At 42.9% G+C, this 27119-nt stretch overlaps 1 protein-coding gene across 1 annotated transcript in view; it reads left to right on the top strand.

Annotated features, from left to right (window-relative positions):
• LOC126997872 (polycystin family receptor for egg jelly-like) overlaps positions 1-27119 on the top strand; it is a 345158-nt gene that overhangs the window by 198483 nt on the left and 119556 nt on the right. Inside the window, exons 22-24 of the mRNA XM_050859085.1 lie at positions 7650-7749; positions 17836-17909; positions 19114-19212. Coding sequence (XP_050715042.1) covers positions 7650-7749; positions 17836-17909; positions 19114-19212 — 273 coding nt within the window. The remainder of the gene's footprint in view (positions 1-7649; positions 7750-17835; positions 17910-19113; positions 19213-27119) is intronic.

The following is a 27119-nucleotide window of genomic DNA, read 5'->3' on the forward strand; positions in this document are numbered from 1 at the left end:
CGCAACTGAGAAAGTTTCACCGAAACGGCTAAGAGAGCAAGAAGATCGCCAGTACAACGCCCCTTGCGGAACCCGTACTGGTAATCAGATAGAAGGTCAGAACAGGAAAGGTGCTTTTGAATCTTTCGGTTAAGGATTGGTTCAAAAGCTATAGTGCGGAAGTTTGAAGGATTGGAACAATCACCCTTCTTAGGCACAGGCTGTATGAAGGCGTACTTCCAGCAGGAAGAAAAGGAAAATGTTGATAGCCATTGGCGAAATAATTTGACCAGGCAGGGTGTCAGCACGGAAGCACAGTTTTTAAGAACAATAGGAGGCACTCCATCAGGTCCATAAGCCTTCTTAGAGTTGAGGCCAGAGAGGGCACAGAAAGCATCCTTCTTAAGAATCTTAATAACAGGCATAAAAGAGTCAGAGGGGGGATGAGTATAAGAAATATGCCCAGAATCGTCCAGAGTGGAGTTTTACAGAACGTTTGAGAGAAGAGTTCAACCTTAAAGAATTTTATATATATATATATATATATATATATATATATATATATATATATATATATATATATATATATATATATATATATATATTTTTTTTTTTTTTACCTGTCAGCCTTTAGCGCCGGTAGGCTTTCTTGAGGGGCCGGATGGTAGTCGGCCCATACCCGTCATGGCGCAGGCAAGAGTTTTATAGTGGTGCCATCTTTTCTTGGCTCAAGCTGCCCCACGGAACTCGTTCTTGATTCACTTGGACAGTTTCCTCTAGAGTCTGGGTTGATGGGTGTTCTTCAGGACGGCATGTGGGTAGTCTTAAGCCACTCGGCGGTGACTGAAAAATCCCAGTTGGTAGCGTGGGGATCGAACCCGCGTCGTCCATCACGCGGTGAATGTGGAGCCCGCACGCTAACCACTCAGCCACCGCCTACCCATAATGATGAGATGGCGGTGCTGCTGTCACGGTTAAGGAGAGGAGGAAAAGATGAAGAAGTAAAATTGGAGGAGATATTGTTGGCTAGGTGCCAGAAGTCTTGGGAAGAATTAGAAAAAGTAAGGTTTTGACATTTAATATGGATGCAAGAGCTTTTGATAAGCCGAAGAATAGATTTGGCACGATTCCGGGCAGAAATGTAAAGATCATGGTTATAAGGAGTACGAAGGCTCTGGTACCTTTTGTGACCTGCCTCTCAATCTTTGATAGCAGGAGAACAATCGTGATTAAACCAAGGAGTTGAGAAAGTACGTGGAAAATGTGCCTCTATTCCAGAGACAATCACCTCTGTGATGCACTGGGTACACATAGAGGGGTCTCTTTCCTGAACCACGGGAAATCGGAAAAATATATCCTCAGGTCGTCCCACCGAGCTGAACCAAATGCCAGAAGCATCGCCTCTTCGGTGGGCCCAAAGGCTGTACAGGAGCGATAGGACAGGATACATAAATAAGGTTCTGATCGGAGGAGCCCAAAGGAGATAACAATTTGACAGAGTAGCAGAAGGGTTAGAGATAAGGAAGAGGTCTAGTATGTTGGGACTGTCTCCAAGACGGTCGGGAATACGTGTAGGGTGCTGGACCAACTGCTCTAGATCGTTGAGGAGAGCAAAGTTGTAGGCTTGTTCACCAGGCTGGTCAGTGAAAGAGGATGAAAGCCAAAGCTGGTGATGAATATAGAAATCATTCCACGGGAAATCGGAAAAATACATCCTCAGGTCGTCCCACCGAGCTGAAGCAAAATGTCAAAAGCATCGCCTCTTCGGTGGGTCCAAAGGCTTTACAGGAGCGATAGGACAGGATACAGAAATAAGGTTGCGATCGGAGGAGCCCAAAGTAGATAACAATTTGACAGAGTAAGCAGAAGGGTTATAGATAAGGAAGAGGTCTAGTATATTGGGCCTGTCTCCAAGACGGTCGGGAATACGTGTAGGGTGCTGGACCAACTGCTCTAGATCGTTGAGGAGAGCAAAGTTGTAGGCTTGTTCACCAGGCTGGTCAGTGAAAGAGGATGAATGCCAAAGCTGGTGATGAATATTGAATTTTTTTAAGATGGAAATTTCACCGAAGGGAGAGTGGGTCAAATGTGTTCCACTTTAGAGTTTAAGTAGTCAAAGAATTTTACATAGTTAGTAGAGTTAGGTGAAAGATAAACAGCACATAAGTATTTAGTAATAAAATGACAATGAAGTCTTAGCAGGATGGTGGAAAATTCAGAAGTCAAGGTCGTGGGCACGAGAGCAAGTGATGTCGTTGCGCACGTAGGCGCAGCATCCAGCTTTGGATTGAAATTTAGGATAGCGATAGTAGGAGAGAACAGAGTAGAGTTTGCTGTCAGTATCTGCCGAGACCTGAGTTTCGGTGAGCAAGGGAAGGTGAAGTTTAGAGGAGAGATGGTGCTCCACCACCGCGAATGTTGCAGAAATTGATAAGAATGAGGTCTGAGGAGTTATCAAGACACCTCTCAAATCGGCAGCCAGAAGGAGAGTCCACCCTGGAGGAATTTGTCCCCCCCACACCCCAGGCAGGACTCCAAGGCATATTTTGGGAAATGGTGTGTGTTGTGTGAGGAGAGGATCTATCTTTAGAGAGCATGCTGAAATACTCTCTGGTATTGATGAGACACTAAGGAAACAGATAGTGAGGACATGGTAAGGGTCTTTGGAGGGCTTCAGCACCCTCCTCGCTTCACATATATACTTCACCGGGAGTGGCTTACGCCCATTTCCTACCTGATCACCAAATGCGTTTTATTATCTTCCAAGTTTGATTATTTGTTTAAAATCTTCATTATACACTTTTTTTTAGAGAAACTACCACGCACTAAAAAGTAATTAGGACGAATATGATACGTTTCAGTACCCAAAGACTGAAAAACGAAAGTTTATGTATTTATTTTCATTTATTACTTTACTTTTCTGTGGTTGATAAGGTGTCTGCCCTAATTCTGCCCTACTTAAAAGTCTTGTAGATTTCCTTGATGTCTTGTAGTTTTTACATTTACTTGATTTTTTATAACAATTATTCAAATACGAATACAAACATTTACACCTTCCTGTGACTTGAACTTCTTAAAGAATTATCAAGACACTTCTTAAACCGCTTCTGAATATTTTTTGCAATTATCAATTATTTGGGGGCTTATAGTTTCGCAGGCTTTTTTCCTGTTGTTGTTTTTCTTTTGCTGCTTCCTTGAATGTAGAAAAATACTTTACAGAAAAAAAATGTATAAAATGATCCAAGGACTTAGGAGCTTACCGCACTGAGAGAAACAAACTTTAATTCTCAGGAAAGACATAGATTGCGTAGTAGACTGCGGGTGTTGAAATGGAATAAGGGGATTAACAATGGCGATTTAAATGAGGTATACTTGCAATAAAAAAATGATGGAAACACGCATTAACGGGTATAAGTTGGATAGATTTTAATTCAGGAAGGAAATATGGAAAAAACTTATTCACGAAAATGGGTGTGAAAAAAATAAGTGAGCATCACAGAACAGAATATGAATGAGAGTAATGGATACAGATTATTGACTTGCCCTAGAATGGAATTGAAGACTCCCAATACCAACCAAGGTCAGAGCCCGAATTCACAAACATACTAACTACGAACTAACATAACTACGCACTATTGATTTAGCTACCGACGTTAGCGTCAGATTCACGAAGCAAACCTTAGATGGTAGTTAGGGGCGCGCTAAGTCAGCGAGGCCACTGATTGGTTGATAACGTCATTGGCCTTGCAGCGAATCACAAGCACGTTTACAGAACAGTCAGCCAATCCTAGGAAGCCCCCTTCAGCTGCTGGTTCAAGAAACCCATTCTCTTTTCCCATTTTTCTTCCTTCTAAGGCAAACTGTACTAAATCGTAATCTACAAATTCAATTATTTCATTGCTGCACATTTTGGTCAAGGTAGCTTTGCCGTTCGATGTCTTGTTACCTACGAACATGCTTAAGATGAAGAAAAATAAGATACGGAGGAGATTGAGGCAGGAAGAAAGCAAATAGAAATATGTGAAGATATCGAGGCAGACAGAACGAAGGACGGAAGGAAGGTATAGGGAAAATTAAGACTGTCTTGCCATATCTGCAGCCCAACTCATGGGCTAGCTGTCACCCGACAAAGGTCCATGGTCCCTCCACGGATGGGGGCGGTGTCACGGGCAAAATTGAGCCCGGGCATCCACATGCCTATGTTATCTTAGCTCAAGCTCGTGTATGTGGGGTTCTTATCGACTGATATGGCGTCTAGAACTAGCATGATCATCATTCTTTATTATGATGACAAAGACCATGTCAAAATTTGCCTTATTAAATAAGAAATTACATAAAGTTCGGCAGCTTTTCCTCGTCGCCAAGCCATCCTCCAAAGCAGCGCTCCGACACCCATGATCGCACATTCATTTTTCTCAGAAAATAGGATACCAATCACACATACATCAATATATTTCCACAGCTGAATACTTAGGGCATGTTCACACCAAGTTGCGACACCTGAGATTCATTAATAATGACAGGGGAAGGAAAAATATAGGCCCCTGTCATTGACAAAATTGAGCCCGGGCAGAATTGAGCCTGGGCATCTATATGCCTCAGATTTCTTCGCTATTATATGTTGTAAGATCGTTCTGTTGACATGTATGGGTAAATTAACGCTTTCTGTATCTACATATAGAAGGAAAACGCAAAATTATCCCTAGTAAATCAGAAATTACATAAAGTTCGGCAACTTTTCCTCGTCGCCAAGCCATCCTCCAGCAGCAGGCAGAGGAGGGTCTGGCAATCCCCCGGCCGGGTGTTGCCATACCGCCCACACTTATCATATACCTCTCAAAGGGTGCATATTTCATCATTTTATAAAGAAATGGGCCTCCTCTACTCGCAAAGTTATATTTCACGTTGAAAAACGCGATTTATAAGCATTTATACGTAAATCTGATAATATTGTTAGCGTTACCGTCAGCTCCGAGGTAGTAGTTATTTAACAACAAATTTAGCGTCACACAGAGCGCGGTAAACGTTTGTAGATCCGCGCGCTAACCCGTGACGTCATCGATTAGTTGGTAGTTATTGCCGCACGAACTTTGTGAATCTCGATGTTCTCAAAACTACGCACTAAGGGCCCAAAACTACGCACTAAGCCTTTGTGGATCCGGGCCCAGAGGCTGCGTTGTCGGGGAACAACGCAGCCGTACAATAATCCTATATCACGGATCCGCGACACTTACGGTGAACTCGGAAATGCATTAATTGTTCGAGTAACACACGGGAAATCAATTTAAATGCACTTAACCCGCAAGCTGCGGGACCGTCTTCAAGAAAAAGTCCCTCAGTGCGGCTTATATTATCCTCAGAACGACCATTTCAAATCGAAACTCTACCCATATCAACGGATTGGTTTCATGAATGTGCAGACAACATTTTTTTTTTCAATAAAATCGTGAATGTGATTGTTTATTTTAGTCATAGGATAAAGATGATAGCTAGACATGACAAGTATTTGTACTCTGCGCTGGCTGAAAATACTGGGCTCGTTTAAGCCTATATGGCTAGCGGCATCAGGTAAAAGCAATTAAGACATTAGCAAGGCAGTTAGATCTTGGATGTAGCCGCCTTGACAAGTGTTCTGGGATTCTTTGAAGGGGATAAGTTGTATGTCTGTGTGTGTGTGTGTGTGTGTGTGTGTGTGTGTGTGTGTGTGTGTGTGTGTGTGTGTGACAGCTGAGTGTTGTCGAAGAATAGGGAATAGATGTTTTTTTAAGATTGTGTCGAGCTGATAGGTGGAGATAATGAGTTTTTCAGGCATTAATAAACACCAGGCATCTAAGGTCAACAATGAACAGGGTAGGCGGTGGCCGAAGTGATAGCGTACTGGACCCACATTCGCCGCGTGATGGACGACGCGGGTTCGAATCCTCACGCTACCACTCGGATTTTTCAGTCACCGCCGAGTGGCTTAAAACTACCCACATGCTGTCCTGAAGACCACCCATCAACCCGGACTCTAGAGGAAGCCGTCCAAGCGAATCAAGAACGAGTTCCGGGGGGCAGCATGAGCCAGTGCAAGATGGCGCCACTATGAACACTCGCCTGCGCCAGAACGGGCTGGGCCGACCATCAGGCCCCACCTGGAAGAAGCCTTGGGCCGACCATCAGGCCCCACCGGGAAGAGGCCTACCGGCGCAATAGGCAACAACGTAAAAGAACAACAGAGAGTGGGAGATAGGACAGAGCCCTGTGGGACACCAACGTTGCTTTATAGTCAACTCAATTTCATGTTAACTATTCATAGGAATATTTCTACTATGTTCATTAACATAAAAAAAAAATCATTATAACTCTCTTAGCTAATTAGATCTGTTAATTATATGATACTTTCAGCTAATCCGGTTATAATGACTGTCACCTATGTTAGGGCAACCTGATGATCGCCCTCCTTAACACACACACACACACACACACACACACACACACAGTTATAACCCTCATTGCCTCTAACCAGTCACAGTTCGAAGGGGCCGGTCTGTGTGTGTGTGTGTGTGTGTGTGTGTTAAGGAGGGCGATCATCAGGTTGCCCTAACATAGGTGACAGTCATTATAACCGGATTAGCTGAAAGTATCATAGAATTTACAGATCCAATTAGCTAAGAGGGTTCTAATGATTTTGTATGATGTTAATGAACATAGTAGAAATATTCCTATGAATAGTTAATTGAAATTGAGTTGACTATAAAGCAACGTTGGTGTCCCACAGGGCTCTCTCCTATCTCCCACTTTCTGTTGTTCATTGTTGTCCTCAGATGCCTGGTGTTTATTAATGCCTCAAAAACTCATTATCTCCACCTATCAGCTCGACACAATCTTAAAAATATCTATCCCCTATTCTTCGACAACACTCAGCTGTCACATACGTACTTCTACACTAAACCTCCTCGGTCTATCCTGAACTCAAAATCTTAACTGGAAACTTCATATCTCTTCTCTCGCTAAATCAGCTTCCTCGAAGTTGGGCGTTCTGTATCGTCTCCGCCAGTTCTTCTACCCCGCACAAATGCAGCCCATATACAGGGGCCTTGTCCGTCCTCGCATGGAGTATGCATATCATGTGTGGGGGGAATCCGTACACACAGGCTTACTAGACAGAGTGGAGTCAAAGGCTCTTCATCTCATCAACTCCTCCTTTTACTAGCAGTTTTCTACCTCTTAAATTCCGCCGCAATGTTGATCTCTTTCTGTCTTCCATCGGTATTTTCATGCCGACTGCTCTTCTGAACTTGCTAAATGAATGCTTCCTCCTCTTCCGCGGCCCCGCTGCACTCGACTATCTACTCTAGCTCATCCCTATACTGTCCAAACCTCTTATGCAAGACTTAATCTGCATTTTCATTCTTTCATCCCCTTCACTGGTACACTCTGGAACAGCCTTCCTTCATCTAGATTTCCTCCTGCCTATGATTTGACCTTTTTCAAGAGGAGAGTATCAACTATCAAGACACCTTTCCACCCGAAACTGACATCTCTTTTGGCAACACTTTACTTTTTTTTTGTTTTTTTGGAGCAGCTATTGGCTGGCTCTTCTTTCTAAACTTGTTTTGTTGTTGTCCTTAAGCTGTTTCCTTTTCTGTAAAAAAAAAAAAGTGAAAACGTCAATTTCTGTGTTTCAGATGAACACGGAGGCCTTGAAGGCAGCAGTCAACACGATGACTGCAGGAAATCTGGCCCAGCTGAACGTGATGGCCGGCGTGATGCGCACCGCCGTGGACGGTGAGTCAGGCTGCGAGAAAGCCTCAAACTCTGTGGTCTGTTTCTTTTATAGTTAACTACAAATCATAGCCATGTTTTCTTTAGCTTTCCTACTTTTACATCTTAAAAAGTGCCAAAATGATAAAAAAAAAGGGTAGAGTGCATAAAACAGTCATAAAACATCACATTTAAGCTAATATCACAAATATATATATATATATATATATATATATATATATATATATATATATATATATATATATATATATATATATATATATATATATATATATATATATTTTTTTTTTTTTTTTTTTTACTTAGTCACTGAATCGGATGTAGGTTACTCCCAGTGAAGTATATACGGGAGGTAAGAGAGTACCGCAAGCCTATCAAAGACCCTCCTGTGTTCACACTTTCCGTTTCTCTCTTCTCATTAATACCAGACAGTAGGTCAGCATGTTCTCTAAAGACAAAGTAAACCACTCTCCAAGCCGCACTACATGCATGCTACACACACACCACCACTTCATTTTTTTAATTTCAAAATTCGTGACGGCTCATCAAAACTCTACCTCACTTCTTATCTAGGGAGGGGGGGGGGCAATATGCCCCAATAAGAAGTGTCCTAATAACTCTTCCAAATTTCTCTCCATTAATCTTTGCAACATTCGAAGTCACAGCCAACTTTCATTCTATGGAAAATCATCTCTCCTCTAAACCTCATCTTATCTTCCTCACCGAAATCCATGTTTGTGAGGCTACTGACAGCAATCTATACTCTGTTCTCTCTTGTGCCCACAAGCTTGACTCTTCAGAATTTTCCATCATCTGGCTAATACTTCATTGTCATTTCGTTACTAAGAATATGCGTTCTTTATCTCTCGCCTAACTCTACCAATTATGTAAAATTCTTTGAATATTTGACTTCCAATGTGAAACACATTTTGATAACTCTCTTTTCCCTGATCTTTATCTTTGGAAATTTTAATGCTCACCACCAGCTTTGGTTTTCATCCTCTTTCACTGACCAGCCTGGTGAACAAGCCTGCATATGTGCTCTCCTCAGTGGACTAGAGCAGTTTTTCAGGACCCGACAGGTATCCCGACCGCCTAGGAATAAAGCCCAATATTTTAGTCCTCTTCCTAACCTTTAATCCTTCGGCTATTATACATCCTCAGGACTCACCGAAGAGGTGGGGCTTCTGGCCTTTTACCTTCAGCTTGGTGGGACGACCTGAAGATGTAATTTTCCTATTTCCCGTGGAATGATTACTGCTTCCATGAGAGAGAGACCCCCTCTATGTGTGCCCAGGGTATCACTGAGGTGATTGTCTCTAGAATGTAGGCATACATTCCACGTACTTTCTATACTCCTCATGCTAAAAAGCTTGGGTTCAGTCACGCTTGTGTGCATGCTAAGCAATGATTGAGAGGCAGCTCACAAAAGATACCCAAGCCTTATTGCTCCTGCTAATCATGATCATTACATTCCTGCCCGGAATTGTGCCAAATCTATTATCCGACATACCAAAAATTCGTTCAATAGAAAGTCCCACAGCCTTGCTTTCTTTAATTATTTTAACTCATTATATATGTTTAAACGGAAAAATTATATTATTTATTTTTCGGTTTATATATCTTTAGAAAAGATTTAGATCTAGCTCTAATTTATTAAAATTATCCTTTTCATGTTTCTTTTATGCTCACGTATTATCATCACATCATTATGTCTTAGCATTTTATAAATCTGTTCCTCTGTGTCCTTTGTTCTCTATTTTTTTCCATGTCTTATTCCTCTTCTCTCTTATCTTTTCACACTTTTGAATTTTCTATTCAGTTATTATTATTTTGTTTCTCGTTCTATACAGTGAAACATTATATAACCGCTAGTTCGTATCTTAAAAAAATGAAGTATTTGCTCCGTGCATCCGTTGATCTCTTATTTCACCACACTTTATTTCACGGATATAAATTTTCTTATTGCAAAGTCTTTCATGGTCTCGTTTTGTGCCTCTCTCTGTTCTCCTTTCATATATCCTTCCTACCCTATTTCCAACATGCTATGGTCACTCTTTCCTAAGGAACATGTATGTTTTATTCCCTTTTGTAAACACTAGGTCGTATCTTGATGGTCGTCTTCTCTGTAACTTTTATCCGTCACCCTTTGCAGCATCATGTCGTCCACTGCCATCCTCAGCAGTATATCCTCCATGCTTATCAGACGTCCAGTAACTGGTCACGGGTGGGATCTATTGTACCACATTTTCTTCTTGCTTGTCCACTATATATATATATATATATATATATATATATATATATATATATATATATATATATATATATATATATATATATATATATATATATATATATGCAGCAAGTAGCGGGCCTTTTTTTATTATTGTTTTCTTTTTTTGTGTGTGCCCTTGAGCTGTCTCCTTTGTTGTAAAAAAAAATATATATATATATATATATATATATATATATATATATATATATATATATATATATATATATATATATATATATATATATTACACAAAAGAAGACCGTTCAAGGGCGTGAAAAAAAAAATAATAAAAAAATACCGTTACTAACTGCTCCTGAATTGAGTACAGAGGAGTGGCCGAAAAGAGAGGTCAATTTCGGGAGGAGAGGTGTCCTGATACCCTCCTCTTCACAGAGTTCAAGTCGTAGGCAGGAGGAAATACAGATGAAGGAAGATTGTTCCAGAGTTTACCAGTGGAGGTGATGAAAAATTGAAGATGCTGGTTAACTCTTGTATAAGAGGTTTGGACAGTATAGGGATGAGCTTGTTTAGTAAGTCGTATGAGGCGAGGCCGCGGGAGGGGGAAGGCATGCAGTTAGCAAGTTCAGAAGAGCAGTCAGCGTGAAAATATCGATAGAAAATAGAAAGAGAGGCAACATCGCGACGGAATTTAAGAGGTAGAAGACTATCAGTAAGAGAAGGAGAGCTGATGAGACGAAGAGCCCAAGAGCCTTAGTTTTGGGCATTTCCAGGAGCAGTTTTATGGCCCTGGTGGTAGTTTGACCCTTCTTCTGTACCGTGAACCTAAGGAAACACTCATTAGAACCCAACTGACCCCCTCTTTGACCTTTAGAAATAGCTGATGTGAGAAGCGAAAGTGTCTTATAATACCAACCTTAGACTCCACTCTGTCCAATAGAGCTGCGTGAGTGGAGCCCCCCCACACGTGAGATACATAATCCATACGAGGGCGGACAAGGCCTATATATGAATAGCAATTGTGCGGGGGAGAAGAACTGGCTAGGCGATACAGAACGCCCAACCTCGAGGAAGCTGATTTAGTGACAGAGGAGATGTGAAGTTTCCAGTTAAGATTTTGAGTTAAGGATAGACCGAGGATATTTAGTGTTGAAGAAGGTGACAGCTGAGTGTTGTCGAAGAATAGGGGATAGGTGTTTGGAAGATTGTGTCGAGTTGATAGGTGGAGAAATTGCGTTTTTTGAGGCATTGAAGGACACAAGGTTCCTTCTACCCCAAACGGAAATGATAGCAAGGTCTGCGGATAAGCGTTCTGCAGCCTCCAGTCTCGAGTCATGTACTTCCTGTTGAGAGGGTCTTCTATTGAAAGAAGTTGAATAATACAGAGTGGAATGGACAGGACAGTTTGTTATGGAAAGAAGATCATTGATGAATAACAGGAAGAGAGTTTGTGATAGGACAGTGAACTGTGGAACATCACTTTTTTAAGTGACGCCATTCTTGCTTTACGCACGCTGCCTTACGAAGCTCCACTTGATCATCTTCAAAGTTTCGTCAGAGTCTGGACCGATAGGTATTCATAAAGACAGCATGTGGGTAGTCCTGGGCCACTCGGTAATGACTGAAAACTGTCAGCTTTAAGCGACTGGCGGGATATGAACCTGGATCCTCCAGGACACCACCCACTCGCTAACAACTCAGGCTCCGCCTCAAACAATTGTTCATAACTGGCACATTAGTTCATAGTTTATGTTTGTCCCTTTGCTTCATTTTTCCTGTCTTATCCAACGCTCCGGCAGGCTTAGTACACTTATTAAGTATCAATGTATTGATCCCTGCTTATGTGTCATGTTACCGTTAACATATCTCTAGAAATGTTTAGGTTCATTACATGTTTAGTATTTTTATAAAACTTTTTTTTTTTTTTACTGCTGACTCGTACGCAATCGTTTCTTGCTACTCAACACTTTTTATTCTGGTCTCCTTTTGCTCCATTTGCTACCTTTTAATCAGCCAGTTTCCGTTCATATGTGGCGCACTCCTTTTCCAATCTTTCGTATATTTTTAGGAAACATTTCCTTCATTCTTGTACATTTCTTGCCTCATGTCTCAAGTGCAAGATAGATCTACTGAGGGGGAAAGCATGTGTAGGAAAATTCGACATCATATCAATCACGGAAACATGGGTGGATACTGCAAACAAAAACTTCATGTCGGAACTGGAAATAGATGGTTATCAGATGTTTCACAAAGATAGAAAGGGAAGAAGGGGAGGGGGGGTGGCCCTTTATGTTAAAGACACACTTAAATGTTCCGCTAACAATTCTGCTCAAACACATGGCGACTCAGAATTAGTTTGGGTGGAAGTCCACAAAGGGAAAGACAAACTAACTATAGGTGTTATTTACAGGCCACCCAACTACAAGAGGTTGGCAGGGCGAGCAGGAGCAAAAATGTCTGCATAATGGGGAATTATAACTAGGATAACTGAGGATTTTCTGAAAGTAAAACAGGATAATTTTCTCAAGCAGGCAGTAACTGAGCCCACCAGAGGTAACAGCATTTTAGACTTGGTCTCGACTAACAATGAGAATATGATCAATGCGCTAGATGTTGGGGGATAACTAGGTTGCAGTGATCACAAGGAAATTTGGTTTAACTTAGACTGGGCGGTGACCCATGAACTCAACCCTGTGTTGGTGCCAGACTTTAGAAGAATTGATTACGAGGGGCTCAGAAGACGCCTTGAGGAGGCAAATCGGGGAACCTTAGGGTTGGATGAGGGCCAGATCTCAGGGTTGGATCCGGAAGGACAGGGGAACCATGTAGAAATGACCTACAATAATTTAGTTAGAGTAATAGCAGAGGGTCAAAGACCAAGCACGTAGAAAGGAAAATAATGACCCTAAATGGATGATGACCCGCAGACTCAAGCATGAGATTGGCTTGAAGAGAGGCATTTAGAGGAAAATAGAGAACGGGGAAACCCACCTCAGGGGTAGGTATGCTGAACTAGCCAGATCGGTGAAGAAGAACACCCGCCTAGCAAAGAGAAATTATGAGATTAGGGTAGCCAACGAGGCCAAGAGCGATCCCAAGGGCTCCTTCAAATTGTACAGAACGAAAACAAGAGAGAGACTTGGACCGTTGAAAACAAACACAGGTGAGCTCGTTGAGACTGGAGAAGATATGAGTCAAATGCTGAATGACTATTTCGTCTCAGTTCTTACGCAGGAAAATCGAACAACCATTTCTGAGGGAGTTCAGGTATATGAGGGCGAAGAGAACGACAGGTTGAGGGATGTGATCATCACTAGGCAAGTAGTCCAGGAGGAGATTGGTAGGTTGAAGAGAAACAAATCGCCGGGCCCAGACGACATATTCCCACGGGTTCTGAAAGAATGCAAGGAGGTCCTCAGTGGCCCAATTACCGATATCTTTAAGATGTCGGTAAATTTTGGGTATGTGCCCAATCAATGGAAAGTAGCTAATGTGACGCCGATTTTCAAAAAGGGAGAGAAGTCAGCCACCTCAAATTATCGCCCAATTAGCTTAACATCAGTTGTAGGAAAGATGTTGGAGTCATTTATAACCGAGAGCATTCGGGACCATCTAGAGAAGCATAATTTAGTTGATGACTCACAGCATGGGTTCACGAAGGGTAGGCGGTTGACAGAGATGAAAACTATGACATATTGTATTTAGATTACAGTAAGGCGTTCGACAAAGTCCCTCATCACCGGCTATTACTAAAATTACAGGCTCACGGCATAGATGGGAAAGTTTTGAACTGGATTAGGGCATGGTTTAGTGGTAGGAAGCGGAGTACAAATCAAAGGTAAAAAATCTGGATGGGGCTGTGTTACGAGTGGAGTCACGCAGGAGTCGGTGCTGGGTCCACTGCTTTTTATATTATTTATATAAATGACTTGGACATAAATTAGTAGTAATGTCAGTAAGTTCGTAGATGATACCAAGATCGGTAGAGTAATCCAGTCAGACAGGGACGCTAGCTTTATCCAGGATGAGCTTGACGGACTCTATGATTGGGCGGGGAAGTGACAGATGGAATTCAATGTCGGGAAGTGTAGCATTCTGAGTGTAGGTAGGAATAACCCCTCACACAATTACTCCTTAAATGCCACTCCTCTAAGCAGGTCTGGGTGTGAGAGAGACTTAGGAGTCTTAGTGAGCGCTAACCTCCGTCCCAGGGCTCAATGCAATCAGGCTAAAAATCGTGCAAACAGGGTACTGGGTTTCATCAATAGGAGCGCTGAAGTCATCCTCAAACAATACCTAGCACTAATTAGACCTCATCTCGATTATGCAGTTCAGTTCTGGTCACCCTACTATAGAATGGATATCAAGATGTTAGAATCTGTACAGAGGTGGATGAAAAATATGATTCAGGGGGTGAGAAACTTGCTTTATGAAGACAGACTGAAACATTTAAATATGCACTCTCTAGAAAAGAGGAGGTTGCGAGGAGACTTGATCGAAGTCTATAAATGGATGAAGGGCTTTAATAAAGGGGGTGTCAATAAGATTATGGTAGTAAAAGAGCCAGGTAGGACACGTAGCATTTTTTATTTTTTTTAAACCAGAGGTGTCAGTTCAAGAGCATAAAAAAAGGTTACAAATGTGAAAAAAAGCCCGCTTCTCACTGCTCCTATTAAGAGTTAAAGGACTGGCCGAAAGATAGGTCAGTTTCGGGAGGAGAGGTGTCCTGATACCCTACTCTTGAAAGAGTTAAATTCGTAGGCAGGAGGAAATACAGATGAAGGAAAATTATTCCAGAGTTTACCAGCGTGAGGGATGAGAGTGAAGATGCTGGTTAACTCTTGCGTAAGGGATTTGGACAGTAAAGGGATGAGCTTGAGTAGAAAGTCGTGTGTTGCGAGGCCGCGGGAGGGGGGCAGGCATGCAGTTAGCAAGTTTAGAAGAGCAGTCACCATGAAAATATCGATAGAAGATAGAAAGAGAGGCAACCTGGCGGCGAAATTTAAGAGGAAGAAGACTATCAGTAAGAGGAGAGCTGATGAGACGAAGAGCCTTAGACTCCACTCTGTCCAAGAGAGCTGTGTGAGTGGAGCCCCCCACCACACGTGAGATGCATACTCCATACGAGGGCGGACAAGGCCCCTGTAAATGGATAGCAACTGTGCGGGGGAGAAGAACTGGCGGAGACGGTACAGAACGCCCAGCCTCGAGGAAGCTGATTTAGTAAGAGAAGAGATATGAAGTTTCCAGTTGAGATTTTGAGTTAAGGATAGACCGAGGTGTGTTGAAGTGTGTTGAAGTGTGTTGAGGTGTGTTGAAGTGTGTAGAAGAATGTGACAGCTGAGTTTAGTCACATAATAGGGGATAGTTATTTGGAAGATTGTGTCGAGTGGATAGGTGGAGAAACTGTGTTTTTGAGGCGTTGAAGGACACCAAGTTCTTCTTGCCCCAGTCGGAAATAATAGTAAGGTCTGAGGCTAAGCGTTCTGCCGCCTCCATCCTGGAATCATTTAGTTCCTGTTGGGTGGGTCTTCTATTAAAAGAAGTTGAGTAATGCAGAGTAGAGTCATCGGACTAAGAATGGATAGGACAGTTCGTTTTGGAAAGAAGATCATCAATGAACAACAGAAAGAGAGAGGGAGATCGGACAGAACCCTGCGGAACACCACTATTAATAGGTTTAGGGGAGGAGCAGTGACCGTCTACCACAGCAGAAACAGAACGGTCAGAGAGGAAGCTTGATATAAAGGTACAGAGAGAAGGATAGAAACCGTAGGAGGGTAGTTTGGAAAGCAAAGATTTGTGCCAGACCCTATCAAAGGCTTTTGATATGTCCAGCGCAATAGCAAAGGTTTCACAGAAACGGCCAAGAGAGGATGACCAAGAGTCAGTTAGGAAGGCAAGGAGATCACCAGTAGAACGCCCCTTGCAGAACCCATACTGCCGATCAGATAGAAGGTCAGAAGTGTAAAGGTGCTTTTGAATCTTCCGGTTAAGATTGATTCAAAAGCTTTAGATAGACATGAAAGCAAAGCTATAGGACAGTAGTTTGAGGGACTGGAATGGTCACCCTTCTTAGGCACAGGCTGTATGAAGGCATACTTCCAGCAAGAAGGAAAGGTAGATGTTGACAGGCAGAGGCGAAAGAGTTTGACCAGGCAGGGTATCAGCACGGAAGCACAGTTTTTTAAGGACAATAGGAGGCACCCCATCAGGTCCATAAGCCTTCTGAGAGCTGAGGCCAGAGAGGGCATAGAAAACATCATTAGGAAGAATCTTAATTATAAGCATAAAGAAGTCAGAGGGGGGATGAGTAGGAGGAATATGCCCAGAATCGTCCAGGGTAGAGTTCTTACAGAAAGTTTGAGCGAAGAGTTCAGCCTTAGAGACAGATGAGACGGCAGTGCTGCCGTCAGGGTTAAGGAGAGGAGGGAAAGAGGAAGAAATGAAAGTGGAGGAGATATTTTTGGCTCCATGCCAGATGTCACGGGAAGAATTAGAGAAAGCAAGGTTTTGGCATTTTCTATTAATAAAGGAGTTTTTGGTTAGTCGGATAACAGTTTTGGCACGATTCCGGGCAGAAATGTAAAGATTATGGTTAGCGGGAGTTCGAAGGCTCTGGTACCTTTTATGAGCTGTCTCTTTATCTTAGACAGCATGAGAACAGGCGTGATTACACAAAGGTTTTTTAGCATGAGGAGTAGAGAAAGTTTGTGGAATGTATGCCTCCATTCCAGAGACAATCACCTCTGTGATGCGCTGGGCACACATAGAGGGGTCTGTATCCTGGAAGCAGTAATCATTCCACGGGAAATCGGAAAAGTACATCCTCAGGTCGTCCCATCGAGCTGAAGCAAAATGCCAGAAGCATCGCCTCTTCGGTGGGTCTAGAGGTTATACAGGAGCGATAGGACAGGATACAGAAATAAGGTTGTGATCGGAGGAGCCCAACGGAGAGAACAGTTTGACAGAGTAAGCATAAGGGTTAGAGGTAAGGAAGAGATCTAGTATGTTGGGGCAGTCTCCAAGACGGTCGGGAATTCGTGTAGGGTGCAGAACCAACTGCTTTCTGTCATTGAGGAGAGCAAAGTTGTTGGCTTGTTCACGAGGCTGGTAAGTGAAAGAAGATGAAAGCCAAAGCTGGTGGTGAACATTGAAATCTCCCAAGATGGAGATTTCAGCGAAGGGAGAGTGGGTCAAGATGCGCTCCACTTTAGATTTCAAGTAGTCAAAGAATTTTACATAGTTAGTAGAGTTAGGTGAGAGATAAACAGTACAGATGTATTTAGTAGTAGAATGACAATGAAGTCTTAGACAGATGGTGGAAAATTCTGAAGTCAAGGTCGTGGGCACGATAGTAAGTGATGCCGTTGCGCACGTAGACGCAATATCCAACTTTGGATTGAAATTTAGGATAGAGATAGTAGGAGGGAACAGAGTAGAGATTGCTGTCAGTAGCTTCAGAAACCTGTGTTTTAAGTTAGACAAATTCAGATTCAGCAAAGGCATAGGCAAGAGTTGGTTCAGCAATAGAGTGGTAGATGAATGGAACAGACTTGGCAACCATGTTGTGAGTGCCAATAGCATAGATACTTTCAAGAAGTGGTTAGATACAGTCATGGATAGTGAGGTAAGGTGGGGTTAAGAGTACAGGAGCTGCCTTGTATAGGCCAACCGGCCTCTTGTGGACTCCTTACGTTCTTATGTTCTTATCGTGTCTTTGTAGGCCCCGCCTATAAAGACAAAGTGCGATCACACATACAGTCACCTTCCGACATCTTGAGCTTTTAATGGTTTATGTACAGACTACAACCAACAGTTTAGTGATAAAAAGTCTAATTGATGTCTTCCCACAGGTATCGACAAAGCGGAAGCTGCTGCAAAGACTGTAGATATGGAGGCCAGGGAGACTGCCCTTGAGTTGCTAGAGGTAAGGAATATTGTTAGGGAAGAAACCGAAGGTTCAGCAACCCCTGGTTCTCTGTGATATAGGGTAGGGTGGGGTAAGATGGATAGGGTATTATGGAGTCCCTCCTCTATAAAAGAACCTGGAAGGGTGTGTCTCAACCGTTGCGTGCTAGGTGCATTCTGGGATGCCATCCACTCTCAATTGCGTATGTTCGTTCAGAGCTGACATTGCAAATTATCTTTTTAGGTGGTGCTAATGTTATTTAAACAAGGTAAGAAGAGTCGGGTCAATTCAAACCAGGTACCCAGAACATGCGAGTAATTTATTTTCCAAATGTGGATAACAATGTCAAAAGAAGGCAACCATGCTTCAAAGGAAACTAAAATAACTGAAAGCTGGGCCATTCTGGGCTCATGATAGCGACGTTGAGGATGGAGATTTAATGACGTGCTTGTATTGGAGACACTGAGTAGTTCGGTGAGTGCAATATGCAAAGGATGGGGACTTGAAGAATGTGAATGTGCAGAGGACGATGTGTGGACATGCTTATGTGCGAGTTGTGTCCCAAGTCCTAGGATCCGGTCAATTGGTGACTTGCCAGGCGTGAACTCTGGCTTGGAACTCAGAATCTTTAGTAAATGAAATTGAATTCGCATCACCAGCAGATGAGCGAACACTTTGCCCAGCACACTGAGCAATGCAATGCTACGGTAATAATATTGTAGCAATGGTTTTTTCTATCACAAGAGAGACAACCAACTCCTTTTTGAAACGGGCACCTGACTGCCACACGGCCGACGGTACCGCATGGAACCCATACATAACATATTCATATTCCGGTAAAACTAAGGACATTCACTACATTGGAACCAAATATCGGTGAAAAATGCATAGGTAAACATAATTACCATAAAACAATAAATGAATCATGGTCTTACTTCCATGAAAACGTTTTCATACATAAAACTATGCAGATTGTAACAAGGATGATGTAATGTACAGAATAGATATTAACAACTACCAAGAAGGTCATTAACAGCTCTTACACTCTTGTGTGTATACCTCCAGGCGCAGGCTGCCAATTAATAAGCATCGCTAAAAACGCTTAGCAGCGTGTATGTGTATATCCCTTCGTATGTGTATGCCCTTCTAACCCAGCCTTTAGAAATCTAAGTAACCTTTCTGTCTTGAATTCTAACGCCTTGTAAACCATACCCCATGCCAGACCATGACGGAGAGCCTAGACAAGATCGAGGTGACTTCACCGCAGGACCTGGTGCCCTTCTTGGCCTCTTCCCTCAGTGCAATGGGATCCATCATGAGCGTAAGTTACAAACCTTATGCTACAGACATGTAAAAGTAGCTGTATGAACATTAAACTCCTTTGGTTTAAAAAAAAAAAAAAAAAAAAAAAAAAACGAACTAACTAACTATATATATATATATATATATATATATATATATATATATATATATATATATATATATATATATATATATATATATATATATATATATATATATATATATATATATATATATATATATATATATATATATATATATATATATATATATCTATATATATATAGATATATATATATGTGTGTGTGTGTGTGTGAGAGAGAGAGAGAGAGAGAGAGAGAGAGAGAGAGAGAGATTTATATATATATATATATATATATATATATATATATATATATATATATATATATATATATATATATATATATATATATACATTTTTTTTTTCAACAAAGGAGGCAGCTCAAAAGCACACACACACAAAAACAATAAAAAAGCCCGCTAATCGCTGCTATCATAAAATAATCAGAAGAGGCGACCAAAAGCAAGGTCAAACTCGGGAGGAGAGGTGTCCTGATACCCTCCTCTTGAAAGAGTTCAAGTCGTAGGTAGGAGGAAATACAGATGAAGGAAGATTGTTCCAGAGTTTGCCAGCGTGAGGGTTGAAAGAGTGAAGATGCTGGTTAACTCTTGCATAAGGGGTTTGGACAGTATAGGGATGAGCATGAGTAGAAAGTCGTGTGCAGCGGGGCCGCGGGATGGGGGGGGGGGGATTGCAGTTAGCAAGTTCAGAAGAGCAGTCAGCGTGGAAATATCGATAGAAGATAGAAAGAGAGGCAACATCGCGGCGGAATTTAAGAAGTAGAAGACTATCAGTAGGAGGAGGAGAGCTGATGAGACGAAGAGCCTTAGCCTCCACTCTGTCCAGAAGAGCTGTGTGGGTGGAGCCCCCCACACGTGAGATGCATACTCCATACGAGGGCGGACAAGGCCCCTGTGTATGGATAGCAACTGCGCGGGAGAAAAGAATTGGCGGAGACGATACAGAACGCCGAGAGAGGAGATATGAAGTTTCCAGTTGAGATTTTGAGTTAAGGATAGACCGAGGATGTTTAGTGTTGAAGACGGTGACAGCTGAGTGTTGTCGAAGAATAGGGGATAGGTGTTTGGAAGATTGTGTCGAGTTGATAGGTGGAAAAATTGAGTTTTTGAGGCATTGAAGGACACAAGGTTCCTTCTGCCCCAATCGGAAATGATAGCAAGGTCTGAGGTTAAGCGTTCTGCAGCCTCCAGTCTGGAGTTGTGTACTTCTTGTTGAGAGGGTCTTCTATTGAAAGAAATTGAATAATGCTGAGTGGAGTCGTCGGCGTATGAGTGGACAGGACAGTTTGTTATGGAAAGAAGATCATTGATGAATAACAGGAAGAGTGGGTGATAGGACAGAGCCCTGTGGAACGCCACTGTTTATAGGTTTAGGGGAAGAGCAGTGACCGTCTACCACCGCAGAAATAGAACGGCCGGAAAGGAAACTGGAGATAAAGGAACAGAGAGAGGGATAGAATCCGAAAGAGGGCAGTTTAGAAAGCAAAGACTTGTGCCAGACTCTATCGAAGGCTTTCGATATGTCTAGCGCAACAGAGAAAGTTTCACCGAAACGGCTAAGAGAGGATGACCAAGAGTCAGTTAAGAGAGCAAGAAGATCGCCAGTAGAACGAACTTTGCGGAACCCATACTGGCGATCAGATAGAAGGTTAGAAGTGTAAAGGTGTTTTTGAATCTTCCGGTTAAGGATTGATTCAAAAGCTTTAGATAGACATGAAAGTAAAGCTATTGGGCGGTAGTTTGAGGGATTGGAGCGGTCACCCTTCTTAGGCACAGGCTGTACAAAGGCATACTTCCAGGAGGAAGGAAAGATAGATGTGATAGGCAGAGACGAAAGAGTTTGTCCAGGCAGGGTGTCAGCACAGAAGCACAGTTTTTAAGGACAATAGGAGGCACTCCATCAGGTCAATAAGCCTTCTGAGAGTTGAGGCCAGAGAGGGCATAGAAAACATCATTAGGAAGAATCTTAATAACAGGCATAAAGGAGTCAGAGGGGGTATGAGTAGGAGGAATATGCCCAGAATCGTCCAAGGTGGAGTTCTTACAGAAAGTTTGAGCGAAGAGTTCAGCCTTAGAGACAGATGAGACGGCAGTGCTGCCGTCAGGGTTAAGGAGAGGAGGGAAAGAGGAAGAATTGAAATTGGAGGAGATATTTTTGGCTAGATGCCAGAAGTCACGGGAAAAATTAGAAGAAGCAAGGTGTTGACATTTTCTATTTATAAAAGAAGTTTTGGTAATTTGGAGAATAGATTTGGCACGATTCCGGGCTGAAATGCATAGATCAAAGTTAGTGGGAGTTCGAAGGCTCTGAAACCTTTTGTGAGCTACCTCTCTATCTTTAATAGCACGAGAACAAGCATGATTAAACCAAGGCTTTTTAGCATGAGGAGTAGAGAAAGTACGTGGAATGTATGCCTCCATTCCAGAGACAATCACCTCAGTGATGCGCAGAGCACACACAGAGGGGTCTCTCTCTCTCTCTCTCTATATCTCTATATCTATATATATATCTATATATATATATATATCTCTCTCTCTATATATATATATATATATATATATATATATATATATATATATATATATATATATATATATATATATATATATATATATATATATATATATATATATATATATATATATATATATATATATATATATATATATATATATATATATATATATATATATATATATATATATATATATATATATATATATATGTATATATATATATATATATATATATATATATATTTCTTGTCTATCTAAAGCTTTTGAATCAATCCTTAACCGGAAGATTCTAAAGCACCTTTCCACTTCTGACCTTCTATCTGATCGCCAGTATGGGTTCCGCAAGGGGCGTTCTACTGGTGATCTCCTAGCCTTCTTAACTGACTCTTGGTCATCCTCTCTTACCCGTTTCGGTGAAACTTTTGCTATTGCGCTGGACATATCAAAAGCTTTTGATAGGGTCTGGCACAAATCTTTGCTTTCTAAACTACCCTCCTACGGTTTATATCCTTCTCTCTGTACCTTTATCTCCAGTTTCCTTTCTAACCGTTCTATTTCTGCCGTGGTAGACGGTCACTGTTCTTCCCCTAAATCTATTAACAGTGGTGTCCCACAGGGTTCTGTCCTATCTCCCACTCTTTTTCTGTTGTTCATTGATGATCTTCTTTCCAAAACGAACTGTCCTATCCATTCCTACGCCGATGATTCCACTCTGCATTATTCAACTTCTTTTAATAGAAGACCCACCCTTCAGGAACTTAACGACTCAAGGCTGGAGGCTGCAGAACGCTTAGCCTCAGACCTTACTATTATTTCCGATTGGGGCAAGAAGAACCTGGTGTCCTTCACCGCCTCAAAAACACAGTTTCTCCACCTATCCACTCGACACAATCTTCCAAACAACTATCCCCTATTCTTTGACAACACCCAGCTATCACCTTCCTCAAGACTAATCATCCTCGGTCTATCCTTAACTCAAAATCTTAACTGGAAACTTCATATCTCATCTCTTACTAAATCAGCTTCCTCGAGGCTGGGCGTTCTGTACCGTCTCCGCCAGTTCTTCTCCCCTGCACAGTTGCTGTCCATATACAGGGGCCTTGTCCGCCCTCGTATAAGAACATAACATAAGAACATAAGAACGCAGGAGTCTGCAAGAGGCCGGTAGGCCTGTACGAGGCAGCTCCTTTGACCCTAAGCTCCCGTGTATCTAACCCCACCTAATATCGCTGTCCATGAATTTATCTAGTCTATTTTTGAATGTGACAATTGTATTGGCACTCACCACATGACTGCTAAGCCTATTCCACTCATCCACCACCCTGTTAGTAAACCAATTTTTTGCCTATGTCCCTGTTGAATCTGAATTTATCCAGTTTAAACCCGTTACTTCGTGTCCTACCCGGTTCGGAGTATGCATCTCATGTGTGGGGGGGCTCCACTCACACAGCTCTTCTGGACAGAGTGGAGGCTAAGGCTCTTCGTCTCATCAGGTCTCCTCCTCATACTGATAGTCTTCTACCTTTTAAATTCCGCCGCAATGTTGCCTCTCTTTCTATCTTCTATCGATATTTCCACGCTGACTGCTCTTCTGAACTTGCTAACTGCATGCCTCCCCCCCTCCCGCGGCCCCGCTGCACTCGACTTTCTACTCATGCTCATCCCTATACTGTCCAAACCCCTTATGCAAGAGTTAACCAGCATCTTCACTCTTTCATCCCTCACGCTGGTAAACTCTGGAACAATCTTCCTTCATCTGTATTTCCTCCTGCCTACGACTTGAACTCTTTCAAGAGGAGGGTATCAGGACACCTCTCCACCCGAAATTAGCCTCTGATTTTGGACACTCCTTTATCCTCTGTTCGGGAGCAGTGAGTAGCGGGCCCTTTTTTCTTTTTTTTTTCTTTGCGCCCTTGAGCTGTCTCCTTTGCTGTAAAAAAAAAAAAATATATATATATATATATATATATATATATATATATATATATATATATATATATATATATATATATATATATATATATATATATTTATATATATATATATATATATATATATATATATATTCGGCGGTGGCCGAAGTGATAGCGTACTGGACCCACATTCGCCGCGTGATGGACGACGCGGGTTCGAATCCTCACGCTACCACTCGGATTTTTCAGTCACTGCCGAGTGGCTTAAAACTACCCACATGCTGTCCTGAAGACCACCCATCAACCCGGACTCTAGAGGAAGCCGTCCAAGCGAATCAAGAACGAGTTCCGGGGCAGCATGAGCCAATGCAAAGATGGCGCTAACCTAAACATTCGCTGCGCTAGAAACGGCTGGGCTGACCATCAGGCCCCACTTGAAGAAGCCCTTCTCAAGCCATCAGGCCCCACCGAAAGATGATTTTTTTTTTTTTCTTTTTTTTTTTTTTGTAAAAAAAATATATATATATATATATATATATATATATATATATATATATATATATATATATATATATATATATATAGTAATACATATTTTTTTTTTTTTTTTTACGTCGCGGCCTATAGCGCGGGTAGCCTTCTTCCCGGTGGGGCCTGATGGTCGGCCAAAGGCTTATTCCCGGTGGGTCCGTATGGTCGGCCCAGACTGTTCTGGCGCAGGCGAGTGTTTATAGTGGCGCCATCTTGCATTGGCTCATGCTGCCCTCCCGGAGCTCATCTTTAATCCTAGAATCTAGAGTCCGGGTTGATAGGTGGTCTTCTGGACAGCATGTGGGTAGTTTTAAGCCACTCGGCGGCGGCTGAAAAATCCCAGCTTGGTGGCACCGGGCGGGGATTGAACTCGCGTCCTCCCGAACGCGGTGCTGTTACTCTGTCGATTCAGCCACCGCCTCCCCCCATTCAGCCATATATATATATATATATATATATATATATATATATATATATATATATATATATATATATATATATATATATATATATATATATATACCAATGGGGGCATACACCGGGGGGTGCGTCGCCTCGCCCACCCTACGACGCCAAGCCCAGGGGTTCCTCTGGGCGAGTATTCATGCAGGCCCCCTTCCCAACCCGAGTACCTCCCGGCAGGATCTATCGACTTGCTCAAGCCACGAACTCTGTGGGCGTCCCCGTGGCCTCCTCCACTCAGGATTGTTTCCTACAGAGTCAACCCGATGAACAGGATCAGTTTCCGGAAAACGTGCCACGTGCCCGTATAGCCGGAGTTGGCGTTGACGGGCTATGCAGGTAATATATGTCGAATCAGTCTCGCAGAGCAGTCGCCGGTTTGACACAAAGTCATTTCAGCGATATCCCATGATTCTGTAAAGACACTTTTTTTTTTTTTTTTTTTTTTTTAAGTCATAGCCCATCGCGCCGGTAGACTTCTTCCCGGTGGATCCTGATGGCCGGTCCAAGGCTGCTTCTCGGTGGGTCCTGTTGGTCGGCCCAGCCCGTTCTGGCGCAGGCGAGTGTTTATAATGGCGCCATTTTGCCTTGGAGATCATCTTTAATCCTAGAATCTAGAGTCCGGGTTGATAGGTTGTCTTCTGGACAGCATGTGGGTAGTTTTAAGCCACTCGGCGGAGGCTGAAAAATCCCAGATTGATGGCACCGGTCGGGGATTCAACTCGCGTCCTCCTGAACGCGGGGCTGTCTTGCTATCCCTTCAGCCACCGCCTACTTATTACAAAGGCATCAATCCGCCTCTCCAAGTCTCCGTTTAGTGTCCATGTTTCACAATCATAGAGTAGGACAGGGAGCACAAGGGACGTAAAGATCCGGAACTTTGTCCTTCTGCATAGGTATCGACAACGCCATATACTCGTGTTGAGCGAGTCCATAACACCGTGGACCAGACCAATCCGTCGTTGGACTTCCTAGCCAGACTCACCTTTGTTATGAACTACGCTACCAAGATACGTGAAACTTTGTGAGATATCAACGTCCTCGCCACACGCATGAACAGACTGTACTGTGTCATCCAGCAAGCCTCCAAACACCTGTACCTTGGTCTTGGCCCAGGAGACCTGAAGTCCCAAGGGCTTCGCCTCCTCGTGCAGTGTCTCGAGAACCATCACCAAAACCTCCAGCGACTCCGCCGGGATTACTGAATCATCGGCAAAAACAAGGTCAGTGACCCTGGTATTGCCAATGGATGCTCCGCAATGACTCTGGTCCACGACTTTGCCCAGTACCCAGTCCATACAAGTGTTGAAAAGCGATGGGGCAAGGACACAGCTCTGCCTCACTACCGCATTCACGGGAAAGAAGCTGAACAAGCCCCCCCACACTTCACAGCACTCTCTGTCCCAGAATACAGGCCAGTCAGCAAACCAGTAGTCCTCGCAGGAATCCCATGGAGTCGCAGAAAATCCCAGAGTGCCTCACGATGCACTGAATCAAACGCCTGCTCCAGATCAACATAGGCTGCAAGCATCCCCTGCCGAAACTCACGTCGGCGCTCCACCAGTACGCGAAGCACTAGGATACGGTCAGTTGTTGACTTACCAGGCGTGAACCCAGACTGTTCAGGTCTCTGCAGCTTCAGCAGGTGGCTGCGAATTCGCATCAGCAATAGGTGGGCAAGCGCTTTGCCTGGCACACTGAGCAGTGTAATACCACGGTAGTTGTTACAGTCATGGCGGTCCCCTTTCCCTTTCCAGATAGGGACGACCAACCCCCTTTTTTTAGTCCGGAGGAATGGTACCGGACTGTCGTACGGCAGTCAAGACCGCATGTAACCCGTGGATCATGGCTTCACCTCCAGCTTTGAGCAGCTCCGCACTGATCTTACAGGCGCCAGGTGCCCTCCACCGCTCAACTTGGCCACAGCCTCTCTGACCTCGCCCTCGCCCAGTGAGGGTGGGCTTTCGTCAATGGGTGGATCAGCATCCGCCACCTGCGACCCAGCAACTGGAAGCTGCCCACGTGGAGGGTCCGCCATGTACAGCTGCTCAAAGTACTCAGCCCAGCGAGCCCTCTACCCACCCCTCAGCGCATATATATATATATATATATATATATATATATACATATATATATATATATATATATATATATATATATATATATATATATATATATATATATATATATATATTTAAGAGGTAAAAGACTATCAGTAAGAGGAGGAGAGCTGATGAGACGAAGAGCCTTCGACTCCACTCTGTCCAGAAGAGCTGTGTGAGAGGAGGCCCCCCACACGTGAGATGCATGCTGCATACGAGGGCGGACAAGGCCCCTGTATAGGGATAGCAAATGTGCGGGGGAGAACTCGTGGAGACGATACATAACGCCCAACCTCGAG

This window comes from Eriocheir sinensis, chromosome 13 (assembly GCF_024679095.1).
Source record: "Eriocheir sinensis breed Jianghai 21 chromosome 13, ASM2467909v1, whole genome shotgun sequence".
NCBI lineage: Eukaryota > Metazoa > Arthropoda > Malacostraca > Decapoda > Varunidae > Eriocheir > Eriocheir sinensis.